This window comes from Tachysurus fulvidraco, chromosome 11 (genome assembly GCF_022655615.1).
Source record: "Tachysurus fulvidraco isolate hzauxx_2018 chromosome 11, HZAU_PFXX_2.0, whole genome shotgun sequence".
Classification (NCBI taxonomy): Eukaryota; Metazoa; Chordata; class Actinopteri; order Siluriformes; family Bagridae; genus Tachysurus; species Tachysurus fulvidraco.
In genome coordinates this window covers 22,692,986-22,715,485 of record NC_062528.1, presented here as the reverse complement: position 1 = coordinate 22,715,485, position 22,500 = coordinate 22,692,986, and the positions used below count along the sequence as shown (strand labels likewise).

The 22,500-nt window shown below is 41.7% G+C and overlaps 1 protein-coding gene across 9 annotated transcripts in view; it reads right to left on the bottom strand.

Annotated features, from left to right (window-relative positions):
• robo1 (roundabout, axon guidance receptor, homolog 1 (Drosophila)) overlaps nucleotides 1–22,500 on the bottom strand; it is a 295,430-nt gene that overhangs the window by 153,611 nt on the left and 119,319 nt on the right. Inside the window, exons 1-2 of one of the 9 annotated variants that reach the window (XM_047820611.1) lie at nucleotides 14,036–14,225; nucleotides 13,004–13,534 (exon numbers count right to left, since the gene is read on the bottom strand). The exons of 7 other annotated variants lie outside the window; for them this stretch is intronic. In XM_047820611.1, coding sequence (XP_047676567.1) covers nucleotides 13,004–13,055 — 52 coding nt within the window. In that variant the 5' untranslated portion in view covers nucleotides 13,056–13,534; nucleotides 14,036–14,225. Of the gene's footprint in view, nucleotides 1–13,003; nucleotides 13,656–14,035; nucleotides 14,226–22,500 lie in introns of those variants that run through there. One more of the 9 variants, XM_047820610.1, reaches the window with a different exon arrangement.

The window sequence follows — 22,500 nt, the reverse complement described above, 5'->3', positions numbered from 1 at the left end:
TATTTAATTCTATTTTCTTTAAGTCTTTCGGTAAATATGGAGTAACCGCGGAAAGTTTAATTAGCAGTCGATGCTAAGTGTAATTTTAGTAATAATCCTTTATTAGAATTGTAGCGACACGTCTGAGTTAATGTTAATACTCTCGATAGCTTCGTACCATTTTTATTGTACTTTGCTGAGAGCTAGTTGGCTAAGTCATTAGCCTCGATTAGTAGTAAGATAGAGTAGCTACACCTTTCTGATCTACATCTACACTGATAGAGTATCTACACCTTTCTGATCTACATCTACACTGATAGAGTATCTACACCTTTCTGATCTACATCTACACTGATAGAGTATCTACACCTTTCTGATCTACATCTACACTGATAGAGTATCTACACCTTTCTGATCTACATCTACACTGATAGAGTAGCTACACCTTTCTGATCTACATCTACACTGATAGAGTAGCTACACCTTTCTGATCTACATCTACACTGATAGAGTAGCTACACCTTTCTGATCTACATCTACACTGATAGAGTATCTACACCTTTCTGATCTACATCTACACTGATAGAGTATCTACACCTTTCTGATCTACATCTACACTGATAGAGTATCTACACCTTTAGTTAGCGATTAGTGCTAAGTGTACGCAAGTGGGTCATTTTAAGCTTTAAAGAATTACCATCATATGTGTCCATATATGCCAGTTGCCTAGCAACACGATTCTAATTCGCAAATTAATATCGATGTATATTAAACCCGCGATACACTTTTCTTGTCTCTAACTGTGCTAACTAACGTACAGTTAGCAAAGGTGCTAAGTGTAACACAATGTTAGTCATACAATTCCTTTCTTATCTTTAGAAAATTACCAACACATCTGAGGTAAATGTCGACAGTCTAAACATTTGTGAATCATTTTTACAGCCGTTGTACATTCGGATCGAGCCAAGTTCTAGCTACATCGACGTATCAGCCTCGTTCAGCTAGCGTACGCACGGTGTCCTTAGTTACCGGTTGCCTGGCAACAGTTTTCTCACCAATTTAACCACTTGAACGGTCAATTATTGTGTATTGAAGCATGAATTTACAGATTTCATTTAAGTCCAGCTCATGAACACAATATCGAATTAATTCTACTCCGTCTCTTTGTGCGGTGAAAGCTTACATTTTAAAAAAAAAGAAAAAAAAAAGGGAGAGAAAGACTGGCTTTAGCAATATGTAATATAGTTAGCATTAACCACATCCGGTCTTAATGTCACAAAGCTTATTAAAGACAAAATGAGATCTATAACCGTCTCTGATATCTGCAGATATAATTAAAGATATTACCTGAATGTCATTTCTGCCCCCAGGACATCTCCAGAACCTCTGACATTTCTAATTTTTTTTATTAAATTCTCTCCAAATTTCATAATAAAAGTATTCCGTCGATAAGCCGAGATCATCGCCACAGTCGCGATCGTAAGCTACAGCATGGCACACGACAAGAACGACAAGAACAAGCTTCAGACCAAGCAACAGAAAGACTAACACGTGACCACGCTGGTGAGACCACACTCATTTTTGTGGTGAAAATATTGGACATGTGGTGCTCATACACTCTGAACACACGCGGCTTAAATGTCATCGCAATTAGGCCGAGGCAGAAAGAAACACGAGCCAAGGCGTAGTTATAGTAGTAGCTTTGTGATTTGATGGATGACGACAATGATTAAGTGTTAGCGTAGCCTTGTGTGCTTAAGGAAAGGACTTTAGTCAGACTTCTCTTACGACAGACGGCCAAGAGAACGCTCCAAAGAAAATCAGACGTCGTTCTGATACAAAACAAGGTTTAATGACGAGATTTATTAGACACTTTCATCTAAGTCAGAAGTGGGATTTTTTTCTTTTTCTTTCTGGCCCAGAAAAGTCTTCTTGACAGAAGAGTTTGTGTTTTTTTTTTTCTGTAACACGAGCTGTAGGCGTCACACGTTAATAAAACACGACGGTACCTCGTAGCTGGTGAATGCTGGATTCTGATTGGTCAGGAGGAGGCATCACATCAGGTTTATATCAATGCGCTCGATTTTATCCGTCGATGTTTCTATAGCAACAGCTCATTCTTTATTAGTGTAACAAACGGTAAGTCTAATAAGTCTAAGTCTGGTTTATAGTTTCTAGTCTAAGTTTATATAATTTGCTGAACTGCTACAACAGGAAGTAATGTGATGTGGTTCCGAGACGTTCCACAAGATTAAATCCGACTAAAAAATGAATAAAAATTCTGATAATAATCTTCTGATGATTTTTTGGCATAACTAGACTTCATCGCACTGATTTTTTTTTCCTTTTATAGCGTGACATTTCGGCCCTTACTAACACAGACGCCGTGGTCACGTTTAAAGGCTAAGCGGAAACGTATCGTATCATGTCATACGGCGCAGATCGGATGAAACGGCTGATTTGTAAAAAAAAAAAAAAAAAAAAAACTTAATAATTCTGTGTGAAATTTTATAAAATAAACCAGACAATAATGATGGTGTTTTTTTTTAAAAAAAAATCAAAATAAATTTATATTCCAGTCCACTTGAAAGCAAAAGGTGTGGGACATCAGAGGGAAGGCTTAATTAGACACTGTTGTCCATGGTAAGGGGTGAGGGTGGAAGGGGGGTAAGGGGGGGCCGTTCTATAATTGAGGAAAACCGCTTACCCACGATGCACCGGGGGCCGAGTGTGATCAAAGGTAGCCTATGTGGGAAGGTGCACAGGCCGCGAAAGGGGAGGGTCCGTGTCATTAAATCAACTAATTAGTGACCCCCTTCTTTTTCCTGCCAATTTAATACCCCCCCCCCCTTTTTTGTCCCTTTTCTCTTTAAAGCTCTTTGCAGCGCTCTCTTTACCCCGCAGACACGTCCAATGGGGATTTTTAGCATTTCAAAAGTGTATCCAAGCTTTCCGGAGTGCAGAAAAACAGAATGGTCACCAAGGCGAGGAAGCTGATCTCGTCAAGAAACGGGGAATGAGGGATGGAGGGATGAGGAGGAGGAGGAGGAAGAGGGGGAGGAGGAGGAAACGGGCGAGGAATAGCTGGCATCTTTCAGGTTTCCTAAGTCTTTCCAAGCAAAGGACAAAAAAAAGAAGCGAGTCTCCTTAAAATCTGTGTTAAATTCAGGAACAAAGAGAGTTTCGGCTCAGAAAGTTTGCTTTAGAAAGACTTGAATAGCAGGAAATATGAATATTAGGAGGATAAAAATGGTTAGAAAAGAAGAGGAAATAATGCAAATACTATCAGTAAGCATGACATGGGTCGTGTCTCTGCGGCGCTCTTGTTCTTACGATGGAGACGTGACACATAAAAGCCGTACTTTTGGGCTTGTGTCTTTTTTCCTCTTCTTTTTTTTTTTTTTTTTTTTTTGGATAGGGTTGTGTCCGTCTTTCAATCCCTAGGGGACCTATTGTGCTACCCCGAGTCCTTCACGGACAGCCCCTCCTCCTTCTTCGAGTGGAACAATTACCCCGTTGAGGCGACACAATGCATGAAGCCCACCGCAGCCCCCACAGAGCTTTTCTCTGTTTTAGGCTTCTTTATGTGTAAAAAAGCACTGTGCTGATCAGCAACAAAAAGGCAAGTCTTAAAAAATAGGCAAAATAAAGGAGTGAAAAGAGGAGAAAGTGTGTGTGTGGGGGGGTTGTTTGGGGATGACGGGGGCGCTTCAGAGTGTGGAGATTTTCCTCATTTTGTCTCATTCAGTCACACCAACCACACAAAATAAGCCATTTTTCAACACGGAGCTTTAGCTGACAGCAGAAGGGAGGGGAAGTCGTCATGCTGCCTAACGCATTAAAACCCTCAGGAAAAACGAAAACACGTGACGTAACACTTTGTTAGTAAAACCCATGAAATTACGTTTGTAAATGCTGTAAAAAAAAAAAAAATCTGCAGAACTTCCTACGAGTGTCAAACTTCGGGACGTTTCCGTTCCAATCGTTCGTAAATTTTTCCACAAAGAACAAGACAAAGTGTGAATTATGGCGACCGTTACATCCGAAATGACCGAAGCGTTTGTGTTTGAACATTGACAGTTTGGAAGCCCGGGTTGCCAGATTGTTTGACTGTTTACAGTCCAATCATGGTCTACAGTACAAATCATCAACGCTAGCAGGAAAGCGTCCATATTTCCTCAGCTTAAAATGATGCAAGTGACTGCAAGTTCCACAGGTAAATAAATAAAAAATACATCGCCGAAGAAAAGTGTTAGTTGTAGTTTGTTAGGAATGTTAGTTTTCATGAATTGCTCACCAAGCTGTTGGATACAAAGCTATATAATAAACTTCTAGCTTCCTATAGTGGTCCATTTTGGGAGGAAAAAAAACATGGGCCTAAGGACCACCTACTTCACAAGTAGCCTCAAAATCTCATGTTGCTGTTGGAAATTTTGTCTATATGGACGTCTGGACATCCGATCAGACAGGATTCTCCAGGATTGCAGATCGCAGACGCTTGTGGCCAGATAAGTGATCATGGAGCATCTGAGGCTGGTATTACACCCAGCTCAGGGTTGGTTTTCCATCACAGCTCATTCCACAGCGCAGACCATGGAAAATAACTTCTTAAGCAAAGTGACTTCCATGTAATCCTTGCCTAAACGAGCTCTAAATCGACCCCTCATTCCAGCCTTCCCTAAGCTCGAACACGGCTCCGACGTCTCTGATGTTTCAGACGCGCCGTGACTTCACGATTCATTCCCAGACTGATGGACGCAACTGGATGCATTAAGTAAGCTTTAACGCCATGGCCGCGACATCCCGGTGGTACTGTGCAGCACTCCCTGTGTCTGATGGCTGGAGGTACACTTACATTCCCCAAGGGTTTCAAATACCGCAAGGGTGATGGAACAAATGAAGAGCGGTGATGGTGGTGGTCATGGTGGTGGTGGTGTCGGAGGTGAAGGTCATGCATGAGGTTTCCCGGAGTATTTCCGAAGATTCCTGAGATTGTGTAGACCCTCACGGTTCGCTGTGTTTCATTCCAAGAGTGATTATGTTCTTATCAGCAGTAATGCGATCTGGCAAATTGCAAACTATTGAGGATAAACCGATTTGCCCATTAATCCACTTAAGGAGCTACTTAAGAGCAGTTGCAATAAGGAAGGTCTTGATGGACTTATCTAAAGTTCTAATTAAATCCCGTGCCATGGAAACGGAAATGGGATCAGGAAAATAAAGTAATATTAATTGAACAGCGGTTAAACGTCTTCGGTGGAAGAGCCGGTACGATATTGTGCAGATCAACACCAGGGGTTTGTAAAGCCAGCGTTCTGGCTCTAATCCGGTTAATTCAGATATAATCTGCAGTTTACCAGACAACACGTTTAATGCCCCTTTTCCACCGAGGCAGTTTGAGTGCAGGTTCGGAGCCTAATTTAGAACCAGTTCTTTCTGTTTCGACCGCCAAAGCACCGACTCCAAACCAGGAAAAGTGGTTCTTAAGTAGCACCAAAACGTTGCTGGTCTAGACTTAAGAACCGCTTGCGTCAGGAGCTGTGGGCGGGGCTACTGTTAGCGCATTTGATAATGTACCTTAAGTATACTAATGTTTAATACACTTTTACTTTACCGCGATATGATACATTATCAGCACACATGATAGTATGTAGCTACATGCTAAGGCTAACTTTTTTCTGTGTTAATGATAAAATAACGTTATGTACTTTATCGATTACAACCTCCGTTTATACAGATTACACGGAGCCGCACGTACACGTTTTATTCGCCGCGTTTGGATGCCGATGAAGGTTCACAAAGCCATGAGCATTAACAGTAAAGCAACATCTGCCATTGTTGTTGTGTTTGTGTTTGTCGCTACTGCGCTAACGTTGCTGGGACACGTGACACGTATACAGTGACATCACACTCGGCGCTGTGATGCTCTCTAGCCGGTGGAAAGGCAAACCGGTTCTTAGAAGGTTCGCCAGTGGAGCCAACCTTGAACCAGCACTAGCGCTAGCTCTGAACCAGCACCCGGTTCTTTCCGGTGGAAAAGAGGCATTACTGTGGTGTCTCACAGACATGACAGTGATCAGGATTACTAATCCCCAACCCTCACAAATACAAAACACTTCCTGTCGGTAAGCAACCACGAGATCCGAGAAACAATAATGACTGTTATTTCCCGACCAGGATTACTGCCTCGTGCACATTTTCCTCTGGTACACCCCGTGCTGATTAGATAAACCCTCATTGTATGCGAAGCAGCAAAAGGCCAAGGTCTTAGCCTCATCTGTGACAGATGGACGAGGAACAAGAGGGACTACCGTAGCAAGAAATATGGTTCACCTGTGAGAACATTTATCATTAATTGAGCTCTGGTGCCTGCTATGCCCCGGCACACCCTCGTAATTTATTATCCGCTCTTAAGACTTCATCTATCCGAACGCCGACTGTTCAGCACCACAGGGGTTCCGTGAAATTAATAGCGCTCCAGGAAACATTCTTCAATTCTTTCCCTTTCTTTTTTCTATCTATCTTACAAACTGCCCAGTTCCATCTCCTCAAGAAAGTGAGTCCCCCAGACCAGGAAGATTTAGAGATCCACTCAGCGTCCACGACGGAAAGAAGAAACTACCATGCGTTACTCCAGAGGCTTATCAGTGACGCCTCAAACGTCCGTGATACGACGTGACGTGAACCGAAAATGTCGACGACAACAAAGCGAGAAGGAAGAAGGTTTCTCTTCTACGGTGGATTTTAATGAACTTTAATAGCCTATCTTACACATGGTCCATGAGGTGACATGTTTGTCTATCTGCTGTCATTATTCTTCAGAATGGTGTTAAAGGTAAGAACACACAAACTGGTCCTGTTAGCCGAGGGCGAGAAGTTGCTGAGCTTCTGTTAGATCACATCAGTCACTGATAAGAGCCATTTAGTGTATGACAGCAGAGTGAATCACCAGGTTAATGGATACACAAACACACACACACACACACACATACACACACACACTCATCGTGTCTTTACAGGCCTGCTTACACACCATCAGATGAAACCGCAGCTGCAACAGTTGTTCATTCTCACACACACTCGGCATGTTAGTATACAACTTACAGTGATTCGTTACATTTGGAATTGAGGTGGTGTAAAAAGACGTATCATGAACATTTACAATTCTATCTCCTCAATGTCATTTGTAACCTAAATAAAAAGCTTATAATACTACAGTGAATACAGTTTCGAGGCTGGACTCGAGACAGATGTTCTTCCTCAATATGACCTAATGTCAAATTAATCCAATTTTAATTGAGATCAGTAGAGAAACTGGAGAGATTGGTATTAAAGTTTGATACCATCAAAATCCCGTCCAATTTCACTTCAGACAGCTGCAAACTCATCCATCCAACTGACTATACATGAAACTATTCATCCATCCATCTGATCACTGATCCATCCAGACATCCATTCAACTGGCCATCTATCCATCCATTCAACCATCTAACCGACCTCTCAATGATCCACCTAGCCATCGATCGGCTGATCCATCCCCAGATTCATCCGTCCACTATTCCATTCACCCATCCATCCCTCGACCCATTCATTCATCCATCGATCCATCCAGCAGTCCATCCATCTAACCAGTCGCTGACCCATCCGTCATCCCATCAAACCAACCACTCACTGTTCAATCCAGCCATCCATCCACTCATCCCTCCATCCATCTATCAATTCACCTGACCATCCAACCAACCATCCATTCAGTTCAGTTCAGTTCAGTTGTATCTCTATAGCACTTCTAACAGTGTAAAATGTCACAAAACACCTTTACATAAAGAAATAAATACGTTCAGTCTATAAATGATATACTTTCAATTTCAATGTAAGTGTATCCTAATGAGTGAGACAGAGATAACAGTGTTGAACAAAACCTCCAGAGAAACCTTCAGAGGAACCGGACTCATCCTCATCTGGGTGACATCCGTTCAACCGACCACTTACTGATCCAAACGACCAAGGCTACAGTTTTCAGCCCAACATGAATAACAATATCCCAGATTTGTCAATTCTGGTACAAAAGCAGGGTGGATTGTTTAGCTGGAGTATTTAACACATCAGGTTGTGTGTTCAATCTTCAGAGCCACAATAAAGCAAACACTTTGTAGCTAAAAAGAACCGGAAGCTACAAAACTAATTCCTCATGTTATGGTTTAAACTCACAATCACAAATCGCCTAGTGAAGGAAACGATCCCTCGTCATCTTCGGTTCCTCAGTTACATTCAGGAGTCATGAATACAAAGCTGATTATTTGCCCATAAAACACAACCTCGGACAAAGATTTAATCCCTGCTGCAGAATTAATGACGTATCCGAACGAGGGTACGGATATAAACCGGCGCTTTGTCGATTAATCAACACCTCCTGAGGAAAGCAGGCCGTGAATTCCACAAGGTTGAGATAGATCTAAACATTTTTTTTAAAGCAGCGCTTTGACGTTGAGTCGCCCGAGGGCTCGCTCTGACAGCACCTGCAATGCTGTTTCCAGACACTTGCTGTCCATGACAGCTCTGTCTCACAGCCGTCTGATAACACGTCCACGGCGTCTGGTATAATTAGAGAGAGCTGCGAAATGTAGAAACGCCACTGGGGCAGAATCGGCTCCCACGTCCCCGAGGACGAGAAGCCTTGCCATGAAGTTTGAACTGTAACCCTGTGACCTCTTTCCCTGCAGGAGCTTGTTAAAGTGTTACGCTGTTTCCTCGATCATACGCCTCCCTCGCTGCGACAATGCTTATTGCATACTCACAGGGGAGATGCGAAAGCGTTCGGTACCGCCGTCGCATCAATTCACGGGAACGAATGCAAAAAAAAAGACTGGAGGATTGCTCAAGACAGAACTTGACAGCTGTTTTTGAGAGAGAACATCTTAAAACAACTAATAACCTAAACCCAAAAACAGACGGAGAACTGGGTCATGGCTCGGAGCTTTCGTTAAAAGCAGAAGGCTTTAATCTCGAGTCCTGTTCGCTCAGTTTATCACCTCACACACACAAAACAAATGAGCACACGAAGCACCGTAACGTCGTCCACATTTTCTAACAAGCTTCTCAAATCTCGACTAAACCGAAAAGCAGAGCCGCTGGAATAAACACGTCGTTCGGTTTCAGAGTGAAATATTTTCCAAACTAAAGCCCTGTTACTTAACCGCGGGATTAAAACAACGGAGCCGCGCTGTAAAGGAAATCGAGACTTAACTGGAAAACAATTACTTCAGAGTTAGCGGTAATTACAAAACCCGACCAGAGGCGTAATACAAAGCAGACATGGGATGAAGTCAGAGCTGGGTGATGAGAAATGAGAACTTCAGTACCTTCTGAAACTCAGTGCCATCATCACACACATGTTTGAACAAAAACACAACAGTGGAGCGCTGTAACTTGGTATATAATCGACACCATGTGTACGTACGATGTGTACGACATAAATCTTTTCTCATTTTCTTAAGAACATCATGCCAAGCGTTTCATCCTGGGATACTTACAGCGCTACGTAGAAATGTTCATTATTTTTTAACCGTTTATTGCTACACGTACCGTAACACATTTCTTAACCATTATTAACCATTTATTACTACACGTACTGTCATAAAAATGAGTTATCTCCCAATTTAAGACCTAGGACACGCTGGAGGGACTATGCCTCTCGACTGGCCTGGGAACGCCTCGGTATTCCCCCGGAAGAGCTGGAGGAAGTGTCTGGGGAGAGGGAAGTCTGGGCATCCCTGCTTAGACTGCTGCCCCCGTGACCCGGCCCCGGATAAGTGGTAGAAGATAGATGGATGGATGGATGGATGGAAGTTGTCAAGAAAATGAACGCTCTAGTTGTACGTCTGACGCTGGAGACTCCTTCCATAAATGTTAAACACTTTCACACAGAAAACAACCCCATGGGATGCGCTAGCCTAGCGATAAAGGTACTGGATTTCCAATTGGAAGTTTGTGAGTTTGAATCCCAGGTCCACCAAGCTGCCAGCCCCGGGCCCCTGAGCAAGGCCCTTAACTGCTCAGTTGTATAAAATGTAAGGTTTACGTATCGATGATTTTATACAAACCTCATCGGCAGCTGCACCACAGTCATAGAAAATAAGTCAACACTTTCCAATCGATCGCCTAACCACAACCGACGACCGTTATTCTTCGCAAACCAGACAGACTGGTCGTGTAGGAGCTGCGGCTTATGCGGTGTTTATAAAGTTTAACAACAACATTCATGCACAGATGATGAACAGACACTTACAGAGTAGCCATGTGCTCTCAGAGCCGTTAGAAGAATGATTACTTAACACTTCCTTTTCTTTCTTATTGGCCGTCAGACTGTTGGACTGTTTCACCACAAAACACCAACACAAACACAACCCACAGTTTCAGCCACACACTACACTTTACTCCATCACTCATCACTTACTCCGATACCGATAGCAGACTGTCCCTCACTAAGATGCTGATGATCATTTACCTCCGTCACCGAGCTCATGTCAGATGAAGATCCTCGAAAGAAAACAAGACGCTCCGAGTTCGGCGTACGTCACCGATCCGTAGCGACAGAACGTTTCCATTCAAAGGTGTACAAACTTTTGCACACTGAAATGTTTACAGCTGATGGAAATGTACAGCAAATTCGACGTAATCCTTTTTCGTTTAAGTTTGGGGCATGAATTCTGTGTCCATACTTCAAACGTTGTGAAAAAAAAAACGATCAATCGACGTCACACGAGGGCAGGTATTTGGAGCCCTATCGGATGAGCGACCGCTCGGTTTTCACATCGCCGTTGATATCCCGTACAATTTTAAGTATTTCTGAAAAACTTTTTGTCACAAAACTCAAAACTCGCTACAGTTTTGAGGACGTACATGAAAATTGGCACGTTTTCGCAAACGCCACAAAAATGCGGACGCAAATTTGTCGAGCGAGCTCGAGGAATGGCTTTGTGTTAAAAAAAATAAAATAAATAACATTTAAACTACACACATTGCTCAAAGTGGGCTTGAGCTAACCCTAACCCTGAACCCAGAGATATCTTCCGTCTCTTTCGTTTATGTTTTGTTATCCTATCGATGGATTTTATTCAAGTTTTTATTTATTAGAAGCGCTTTCAATTTTTAATTTCCTGACACTTTCAGAATTCTTTGATGTTTCGCAAATTTTGTCAGCAAATGAAAAACTGAGGGGAAAATCCGGTGGAACAAACTGGGGTGAAAAGGAAAATATGAATATAAAAGTAGAGAAAGTAATCAGGTCAGATCTCTAGATTTAAATCTAGCGTTACTATAAACAAAAACGTCGTGAAACATTTTTGTTTATAGTAACGCTAGATTTACGAAACGTCAGCAAACAAATGTGAAAAAAAAATACTATTGTTTAATATTGTATCTAATTTTTTGTTTGTTTTTTTGGTTTAATATCCACAAATCCTTCAGGACAAATTGACATAAAAAAATATCTAAAATGATTAAATATAGTCACGATATTCCGTGTAAAATATATGTGTGTTAATTTAAACAGTATTAACATCGTATTAAAACTTTGTCTATCCTAATGAACAGTGTCAGGATAGACAAACAAACAAACAGATAAAGAAACAAATAAATACTAAATACACACAAAGGAAAAAAAGCTAAAAATAAAACTTTCAAGTTCAATGCTGAACCTTATAACAGATCGATACTATTGAAAGAACCTAAAAAAATTTTTTTATTAGTGTAAATAAATAAACAGAGTGGATAAACAACCATGGACTCACACACAGAAACAAAATCGATCCACGACTCCTTAAGGCTCATGTGGGTTTTTTTTTTCATCTAGAAGAATCATGAAATTTCTGTGTAGAACCATAAAACAGTTTTACTATCGGTGCTAAAGTCATAACCAGCTAAAGAACCGTAAAAACGGAGTAAGGGTGTAAATAAATAAGGGAGGAGGCAAATAAACATGGACACACGAGATGCTTGAGAGAAACGGCTGAATCCAGATGTTCTAGGTTCTCTGTAGAACATTACAAGACGAAGGTGTTTCCTACTCAAACGTCAAAAGAACCCAAAAAAAATTAAAAATATTCTGTCTGTATGTCAATAAGTGAATAAACAAATAAACAAACATGTCAGAGAAAGTTCATTCCTGAGCTCAAGAGACCGGCTGTGTTTTTTTGTTTTTTTTTTTGCCCCGGTGTAGAACCAATCTACACCGGTGTAGTGTCACTGAATCCCGGTTAAAAAAAACCCAAAGAGCGTAAATAAGAGTGTAAATGTATAAAAACAAATGAAACACAGAAGTGTAAAAGTTCTATGAGAGTTTAAATTTAATCCAGAGTTTTATTAAATTAAGGGTTTATTTTATTTTCATTGTGAATATACTGCGATGCTGTGTGTGTGTGTGTGTGTGTGTGTGTGTGTGTGTGTGTGTGTGTGTGTGTGTGTGTGTGTGTGTGTGTGTGTCTGCGATTGTGTGCAGAACCCTAATACAGAACTATGTGAAGAACCGGTAAAGAACCTTTTCTTTCCTACAAGAGAATAAATTGGTGAATAAACAAACAGATTGATAAGTAAATGAATGAATGAATGAATGAATGAATGAATGAATGAATGAATGAATCACTGAAAGTTGGATCAGAGCCAACATGAACAGTTCACGTCTTATAGGAAGAATTTTAGAGAATTATTTTAAATCAATGAATTCGTTAGTTTTATATTCAAAACAGTGAAAATTGTGTTTTAATACGTCAAATTTGGAAACGTGTGATTTTTGCACCTGTGATTATGCGTCATTTGTGAGTTTTAAGGATCAACACACACACACACACACACACACACACACACACACACACACACACACACACACACACACACAGGTGAAAGTGTGAAGAAGCCGCAGAAAGAGCACAAAAAAAGCTGTTCCAACGTGTAAGAAAGCTGAAGTGCAGAAACCTTGTGACAGAGAGCTCGTTATAACGCTCTATAAGCGCTCGTAGCGCGTACATACCTGCGCACGCGTGCACAACTAACAGCGCAAAGCCAAGCGCGCGTGCAGTCATGTCTCTCTCTCCCCGGGAAGCAGCAGAGATTTAAGGCTTGTTGTTGTTGTTGTTGTTGTTGTTGTTGTTTTGTTTGTTTCTGTGTTCTAAAGTAATCCAGTGGTGAATTAGCGGCAGGTTAATTTCCGCTCCTTCATATTTAGTGTGGAGGAAACAACAGAAGAACAAAGCCACAGTTTCCGAGCTGATGTCGGGACTTTAAGCTCTAATTTAATCCCATTTCTGTGGACTGGAGGAAATAAAAGCAGAAGTTTTTCTTCTATCTTATTTAGAAGGAGGAACAAAATGCATGTGTTATAACATCCCAGTGGAGTTAATCCGACTCAGGGGCAGTTTGGTCCTCCTGTGTAGAGCTCTTCAGCTGCGCAGGGTAAAGATTCTTCATCATCATCATCATCATCATCATCATCATCATCATCACCTTCGTCTTCATCCTGATCGTCTCATGCACGCGCGCGCACACACTGCTCCGAAATTCACTGTGAGAAAGAGTAAAGTCTATACACACTGATCTCTCTCTCTCTCTCTCTCTCTCTCTCTCTCTCTCTCTCTCTCTCTCGCTCTCTTCCTATTCTTCTCTTCCTCTCTCTCTCTCTCTCTCTCACGCTCTCTTCCTATTCTTCTCTTCCTCTCTCTCTCTCTCTCTCACACACACACACACTCTCTTCCTCTCTTTCCTCTCTCTCTCCCTTCTCTCTCACACACACACTCTCTCTCTCACACACACACTCTCTCCCTGTCTCTCTCACACACACTCCCACTCCCCCTCTCTCTCTCTCTCTCTCTCTCTCCCTTCTCTCTCACACACACTCTCTCTCTCTCACACACACACTCTCTCCCTGTCTCTCTCACACACACACTCTCTCTCTCTCTCTCTTCCTCTTCCCGTCTCTCTCTCTCTCTCTCTCTCTCTCTCTCTCTCTCTCTCTATCAACTGTCACATCATCACCAAACGCTGAACTCCTCACTTTCTAACTCACTCTTTCAGAAGGAGATGGAGGAGAGAATTTTCCGACTTTTTTGCTCCTCTTCACTCCCGTGCACTTTTCCGTGTTGGAGTGAAATCCCGCGCTGTTTCTGTCCTGCAGGTTGAGGAGCTCCGCGGTCTCCTCCGGACAGAGCAGCACTTACACACAACGCTACTTCATTCACACGGCATGAATGGTGCACGAAATGGTATGATCCATGTTCCTCCACCCCGGCCTTAATAATGGAATGTTCCACGGAGTTTTAACCCTTTTCATGTCTCTCTCTCTCTCTCTCTCTCTCTCTGATGCACACACACACACACACACACACACACACACACACACACACACACACACACACACACACACACACACACACACACACACACACAGTGTCTTTTAAAGACAAATAATCGGAAGCCATGTTTCCAAATTGTATATATATTATTATTACATTATTTAGCAGACACCCAGAGTGACTTACATTTTTATTTCAGTTTATATAAACTGAGAAGTTGAGGGTTAAGGGCCTTGCTCAGGGGCCCTGTAGTGTCAGATTGGTGGAACTGGGATTCGAACTCATGCCCTTGTGGTCTGTAGTCCAACACCTTCACCACTAGGTTACATCTTATTGACATCCCCCACATTCTACAATTTTGCACATTATTTCTTGTGAGAAATTATAAATATTGGCTTATTTTTTTATAACAACAACAACAACAAAGCTAACAATTAATTTAAATTCCTAATTCTCCTGTTTGCTAATTAATTCATAATGAGTTATTGAGAAAGCATGTGATTATTTTTGAGCACTTCTCTCACTCCTCAAACACAGGGAGAGTGTGGTGTGGTTTAGGTCTCTCTCTCTCTCTCTCTCTCTCTCTCTCTCTCTCTCTCTCTCTCTCTCTCTCTCTCTCTCTCTCTCTCTCTCTCTCTCTCTCCTTTCTCAGCTGGTTAATGAGAGGAATCCCTGAGGCATCCTGACCTCGGCATAATTATATTTTAATAATTAATCATCACTAAAGAAGATTAGACACACTAATGTGTGTGTGTGTGTGTGTGTGTGTGTGTGTGTGTGTGTGTGTGTGTGTGTGTGTGTGTGTGTGTGTGTGTGTGTGTGTGTGTGTTAGACTGCAGCGCCGTCTGCTGTTCATCTCCTGAAACTGCCACACAGCTCAGAGATATTTTAGATATAAATCTTAGAAATCTTCATCCCTCATGCTCTCTTCATTCATGGATTTCTTTGCTCAGTTATTCTGTATCTTCTGTTCTGTACACAACGCTGTATCAGTCACACCACACTCACACTCCATTAGTAAAAGATTTAATAGTAAATAAAGCTGAACGAGTGACTGCTGTGGACGCCATCGATCCTGCTGTGACACACGACATGTGAGTGATTTTCTGTAATAAATACAGGGGAAAGTTCCCTGTAAGGATAATCTGGCATCACTAAGAACTGCACCGCTTTACTGTGGGTGTATTATGGGGAATAATAACAGAGAGGGAGAGAGAGAGAGAGAGAGAGAGAGAGAGAGAGAGAGAGAGAGAGAGAGAGAGAGAGAGAGAGACGTGCAGAGTAGACGTAGAGAGAGAGAGGAGAGTAAACGATGAGAGAGCGAGAGAGAGAGAGACACCGAGCGAGGAGAGAGAGGAGAGCGAGAGAGAGAGAGAAGTTGCGAGAGGACAGAGAGAGAGAGGGAATAGAGAGAGACAGAGAGAGAGAGGGAAAGAGAGAGAGAGGGAGAGAGAGAGACAGAGAGAGAGAGAGAGAGAGAGAGAGAGAGAGAGAAATTATGACAGACAGAAAGAGGGGGATAGAGACAGAGAGACAAAGAGAAATAGAGGCTTATAAATATATAGGGAGACATCAATAGAGCAGCCAGAGAGAGATATGATGATGATGATGATGATGATGATGATGACGATGATGATGACGATGATGATGATGATGATGAAGAAGATGATGCTAACTTTGCTAGTTTACTTTGCTCAAACAAAATCCTGGTCGCTATGGTAACATTCTATCTGATTAGAACAGGTAAATCACTGGAAGTGTTGTAAATACATTTATTATTAGTGGTTAGTGAGCTGTGGAAGTCGATCATAATTGCATCGTATTACACACTATGTTTTTAAACACACCCACCCCAGACTTGGCATCAGCTCAGTTCCTGTAACACCCAGGTCCGCCTTCATGTTCCTTCCTCTCCGGAATTCTTCACATGTTTTCAGTGATATTCAGAGGGAGTTTGTGGACATGTCCCTGTGTTTAATATTGCATACAGACTCCATGCTGTGACGTCTTTTTCCCTGGACAGACTCCCTCCTGAAACCAGAGTGCGATGGCCAGGAGGTGTCACGGGGCAGCGGGTAACAAACTCACGAAGACTTTTTAAAGCATCAGCTAACAAAACAACACGGCCTCGGAAAAGAAAAACTTTCCCTGAGAACGTCCCTCCCGGACAAGGAGCGAAAATTCGCTCCAAAAAATGATATTCTGAGTATCTTACACACACCATGTGGGGACTAATTTGCGACACATGGCATCACGGGTAATTAACTCAACTCCCTACCGGCTTCCTCTGTTGTTAAAAAAATGTTTTGTGTATTTATTTTGGGGCAATTACATTTGGCAAGCAGCTCTGCTCAACAGATTTACGCTTAACTATAATGCAGAAAAAACCTGCAGATGATTCCTGACAATGTGAATTTTTTATATTTTTTAATATTCTGCTGTGGATATTTATTTATTTATTTTTTTTAAAGACACAAAAAAGACTTTTAAGAAATATTTTAAGAAAAAAAAAAGAAATTTGCATAAATTTGTCGAACCAAACTAAATTTTTTTTTCGCAAATTACCAAAATATTATTATTTTTTTTTTATTTCGCTCACATGTACAGTATGTTATTATGGTACATTTACATAAATAGAAAGGCCCATAAACTCCATAAAAAATGATGACTAAATAGTAAAAGAGCTACAGCGGTAAATCTTCCACTAAGTCTAACTTATTATAACATTATTACAGCACATATAAAATAAAGATAATATGTTACTTAATATTTAGGCACAGATTATTTAACAGTTACACTCATTATATATGAATAAATATATTATTATATAAACACATTATCTAATATTTGTGTATTTTTTTAAGCTAGGTTTTATTCAGTATCAGATTTAGTAAACAAATGATCAGACGTTATCGTTGCCGAGGCTAGCTAGCTGCAGAATGTTGGTCCATGCGCCACCTGGTGGACGTTGTGTAAAACACAACAGATGTATTTATTCAGATTCTAAAACGTGTCTGACTGTGATGATGATGATTATCATGTGAAATGGTGCATTCATAAGAGCACATCTGTACAGACATAAGTATTAATTATAAGAGAAACCGATACTGTAACAGGTGCAATTTTTCATTATTAATGATCACATGTGCCCAGTTTTGGTGCTAAAGCCACATCTTTTCAGGCATTCGGGGTGAGGCGTGTAGAAAGCCTGAACATCTCAGGAAGCTCTAAATCAAAGCCAGGTGACCGTGTTAGCCCGGCCGTGACGAGAGGCGGCAAATCAATTTTATGTCTACGAGACTGAAGGAGAGCGGATCATGCAAATGAAATGACCTGCAGTCTATGAGAGGTGTGTGGTGTGTTCATCCTTCACCTGAGTTAACGAGTGTGATGAGGTTTCTTTCTGACGTCATTGTCTACAAGGGAGCGTTTACAGTCCAGGTCACATGCTCTGGAGCGTAGGCACGCTAGTCGTCCAAGATGTGTTTATGATTATTCTTCTCAGTGCCAGAACAGAATGTACAACAGAACATCCATAGATAAGAGGAAGTAAATTCTGCTCCCACAGAGGGTTGTGTTTCTCACAGCAAATAATAAAGTGAACATAAAAATGACCTGATTCTGGCTAATAATCAGTGAAATCCAAGTAGGAGATTATTTAATCTAAGATTAAATGAGGTTCAAATTTTGATAATTACAGAATGCTGGATTTGACATATTTCGAATTCCATGACACATTTGTTATATTAATAATGCATGAATTAACCATGTAATAAATAAAGCATGACCTAGTGAGATATTACTCATTCATTCATTCATTTTTTTTTCATATCTGAACTTCTCGGGTCACGGGGAGCCTGTCATCAGGCGTCATCGGGCATCAAGACAGGATACACCCTGGACGGAGTGCCAACCCATCACAGGGCACACACACACACACACACACTACGGACAATTTTCCAGAGATGCCAATCAACCTAGGAGAACAATCAACGAGGCACGGGGAGAACATGCAAACTCCACACACACAAGGAGGAGGCGGGAATCGAACCCCCAACCCTGGAGGTGTGAGGCGAACGTGTTAACCACTAAGCCACCGTGCCCTCCTTTGAGATATTACTGTTATACTTGATGTTTGAAATATGTTCTTAGTTAGCATCTATAAGCATCTATAAGCAGTCCCCCCCCAGCCTCCTTTTGACATGAGAAAAAACATAATGTTACCATCTACCAAATGTACCATCTTCCATCTACCCAATGTCTAACTCAATAAAACACACCTGATGTCTAAACTTTGCTCCTATACTTCTGCATTAAAGCTACGGTGCTAAAAAAAGCTAACACATATTAGCTTCATACGTATAAAAGCATGTATGCAAATCAAGAAGTGCGTAATCAAGTGGGTACGTTTCTATAGTACAATTCACCTTATGTACAGTACAAAGTACATAACTTTAGAAACCATCAGAATCACTGAATCTGTTTGAGACACTGAGCGACTCAACAAAGCTACTGTGTGATTTTTTTTAAACATTTGTACACGATGCTAAACTGGAAGCTCTGGGGTTTTCTTACTCGTTAGCTGCATTAACCATGTAGATGTTCTTCCTAATTATAGAAATACAATTCGAGTGTGAGCAGTTCAGAGACCTGACAGATGCAAAATGAGATGCTGAGATTTCCTGGCATTCCCTCATGCACAAGTAAACTGGCAGGGACTGTCCAGAACCCCTGAAGTGCTCACCTGTCACCTCTCTACATCTTTCCAAGCAGGAAATCTGTGACTTGCCACACCAGCTGAGAATCTGTCTCGCTGTCTCTGCATGTCCGTCTCTAACAAATCCACTCTAAATGCACAATTCCACTCTAACGTATTTTAGTGTCCAACTCTCAGGCTTTACCTGGGTTAGGGTTAGAATATTCACCCACACGTGAAACGCTTAATGCAATAAAAAAAATCCTTGTGCCAATCCAGTCTTTACTGTTAGAACTCATAACCTGATGACAATCTCCTATTATGCCATCCTGAAGTTACTAGCCCCTGTGTGTGCTGTCTTGAAACTGCCAGTCTCCTGCACTAACCACTGTAAAGGCCTACAGGATTAAACTGGCCTACTCCCTTGCAGATTTGAAGCCTGCAATCTCTTGCTCCTTTCATAAGGAAGTCTTTGAATCAACAACTTCTGCCAATGTGAAGTGAAATCTCCTGTTCTTAGCATCCAGAAGCCTGCAAGTTGCTGTTCCTCCCTGTTGTTTGCGCTCTTGTTTGCCATTCTAAATCCTAAAAGCTCTGATTTATGCCACTCGAAAGCCTACAAACTCCTACTCCTGCCACCCTAAAGCCTACAAACCCCTACTCCTGCCACCCTAAAGCCTACAAACCCCTACTCCTGCCACCCTAAAGCCTACAAACCCCTACTCCTGCCACCCTAAAGCCTACAAACCCCTACTCCTGCTACCCTAAAGCCTACAAACTCCTACTCCTGCCACCCTAAAGCCTACAAACTCCTACTCCTGCCACCCTAAAGCCTACAAACCCATACTCCTGCCACCCTAAAGCCTACAAACCCCTACTCCTGCTACCCTAAAGCCTACAAACTCCTACTCCTGCCACCCTAAAGCCTACAAACTCCTACTCCTGCCACCCTAAAGCCTACAAACCCCTACTCCTGCTACCCTAAAGCCTACAAACTCCTACTCCTGCCACCCTAAAGCCTACAAACCCCTACTCCTGCTACCCTAAAGCCTACAAACTCCTACTCCTGCCACCCTAAAGCCTACAAACCCCTACTTCTGCCACCCAAAAGCCTAAAACCCATACCCCTGCTAGCCTAAAGCCTACAAATACCTACTTTTGCCACCCTTGAGATTAGGAAATCCTACTCCTGCCACCCTAAAGCCTGCCTCCTACTCCTGAAAGCCAAAGAATATGCAAGTAACACCAGACAAAGAAGGAAGTTCTCCCATGCTAAATCTTGCTTTCTTCCACCACAGCTCTATCTTAGGAAGATTTATCTTGCCACTCTTGCCCTTGACCTGCTCACTGGGGGGTTAATGACATCTCTAAAGCTGCTTTGAGATTATTTGTATTGCAGAAATTAAACAGGAACTACACTGAAAGCAAAAGTCTATTCAATTTATTTCTACTCTAAAATGAAATCAATTAACAGTCCAAATCGTGAAGAAAACCGGAATTGGTTTGTGTTGTATTTTGGTTTCCCATCACACAAAGCAGCATTAAAAACCCCTCAGTGGAATGAAAAAGGACGTGTCTCTAGTACGTCCATTACAATAGACAAAACGCAGCCTCACAATGAAAGAGGCAAAATAGTGGAGGAAACAGAGTACAACAAACAGCATAGAGGGCGCATTCTTCACACCAGCTACAAGCCGTGAGAAAAAGGCACAAGGGTCTTTGGAGGGTCCTGAACGGCAAGCTGAACAAATCTGGTTCTGTTTTGTCACTTAGTGAAGCTCTTCATGTGGAACGCCGAGGAGTGACACCCAGCAGGAGACTTGGGGTGATGAAGAATGAAAGGAAGAAAGAGAGCTCAGAATTACGCAGCGGGGTCATGACAATAACACGTGACTAAAGAAAAAAAGATAACGCAATAATAATAATGAAATAAAAAAAAAACAACATTACAGGCTTCAGTTATATAATCAAATCTGTCATTATTGGCCACCTTCAAGAGAACGGGAAAATTATTGTATTCAATTTCCAATTTTCATGATCTAGTCCAGGGGCAGATATAGGGTTTCCTCTTTAGGGGGTTTTAGCCCTCAGTGAGAATTTAAAACATGAAGAGTTTTATTTTATATATTATATGACTACATAGTAAGCCAAAAGTTATGGTGTTATTAAAAATCGCAGAAGTGGACACCAAAATTTTATGCATGATGTAATGATGCCAGTCTTGAATCAGATCAGTTCATGTACAGTACAGACCAAAAGTTTGGACACACCACCTTTTCAACAGGACAATGACCCCAAACACACCTCCAGGCTGTGTAAGGGCTATTTGACCATGAAGGAGAGTGATGTGGTGCTGCACCAGATGACCCGGCCTCCACAGTCACCGGACCTGAACCCGATCGAGACGGTTTGGGGTGAGCTGGACCACAGAGTGAAGGCAAAAGGGCCAACAAGTGCTAAGCATCTCTGGGAACTCCTTCAAGACTGTCGGAAGACCATTTCAGGTGACAACCTCTTGAAGCTCATCAAGAGAATGCCAAGAGTGTACAAAGCAGTAATCAAAGCAAAAGGAAGAACCTAGAATATGACATATTTTCAGTCGTTTCACACTTTTTTGTTATGTAATTCATAGTTTTGATGCCTTTGGTCTGAATCTACAATTTTCATAGTCATGAAAATAAAGAAAACTCTTTGAATGACAAGGGGTGTCCAAACTTTTGGTCTGTACTGTATGTGTTCATTCTCTACAAACAGTGTGTCCGATGAATGCAGTCACTAATAAACTAATATTCACAAGACAAAGACCAAATCAATAAATGTTATTTTTATTTAGTATTGAATGGATTGTTTGCATTAATATTTTGTTTGTGCTACAACTCTGGTAATAAGAATACTGACATTTCACTGCTTTTGGTTGCCGTGTTTGCGTCTTTCTGCCGATTAACGTTATAGATAAACGTCTCCAGCTCTGACTGCGCGTGCACGCTGCGCGTACCTGTGCTTTTCCGTTCAGATAAAGCAGACAGCTGAAGACGCACTTTTGAAAGACTACAACAAAAATTATAGTTTTAGTTTTAGGGTGGCTGAGATCACACACAGGGGGCGCTGGAGACACCCTAAAGCACTGGTCCCCAACCTTTTTTTCACCGCGGACCGGTCAATGTTTGATCATTTTACCACGGCCTGTTGGGGGTGGGGGGGTGGCGGCTATACAATTAAATTAAAATGAATAATTTTAATGTAATTGTATTTAAACATGCCTTTATAACTCACTACAACGCTAAATCAATGAGAACCCTGAGCTTGTTTCTTTACAACGAGACGGTTCCATCTGGGGTAACAGGAGACAATGACACCCGAAGTGTGTCGCTTATGTCCAGTTTATAACGTTGTTTTGTTTCGGTTGCCGTCACTGCAGAAATCCCCGCTTCACACAGATAGCATGTCGGAAATGGCGATAGGGATGTAAGTGCTGTGGTGACA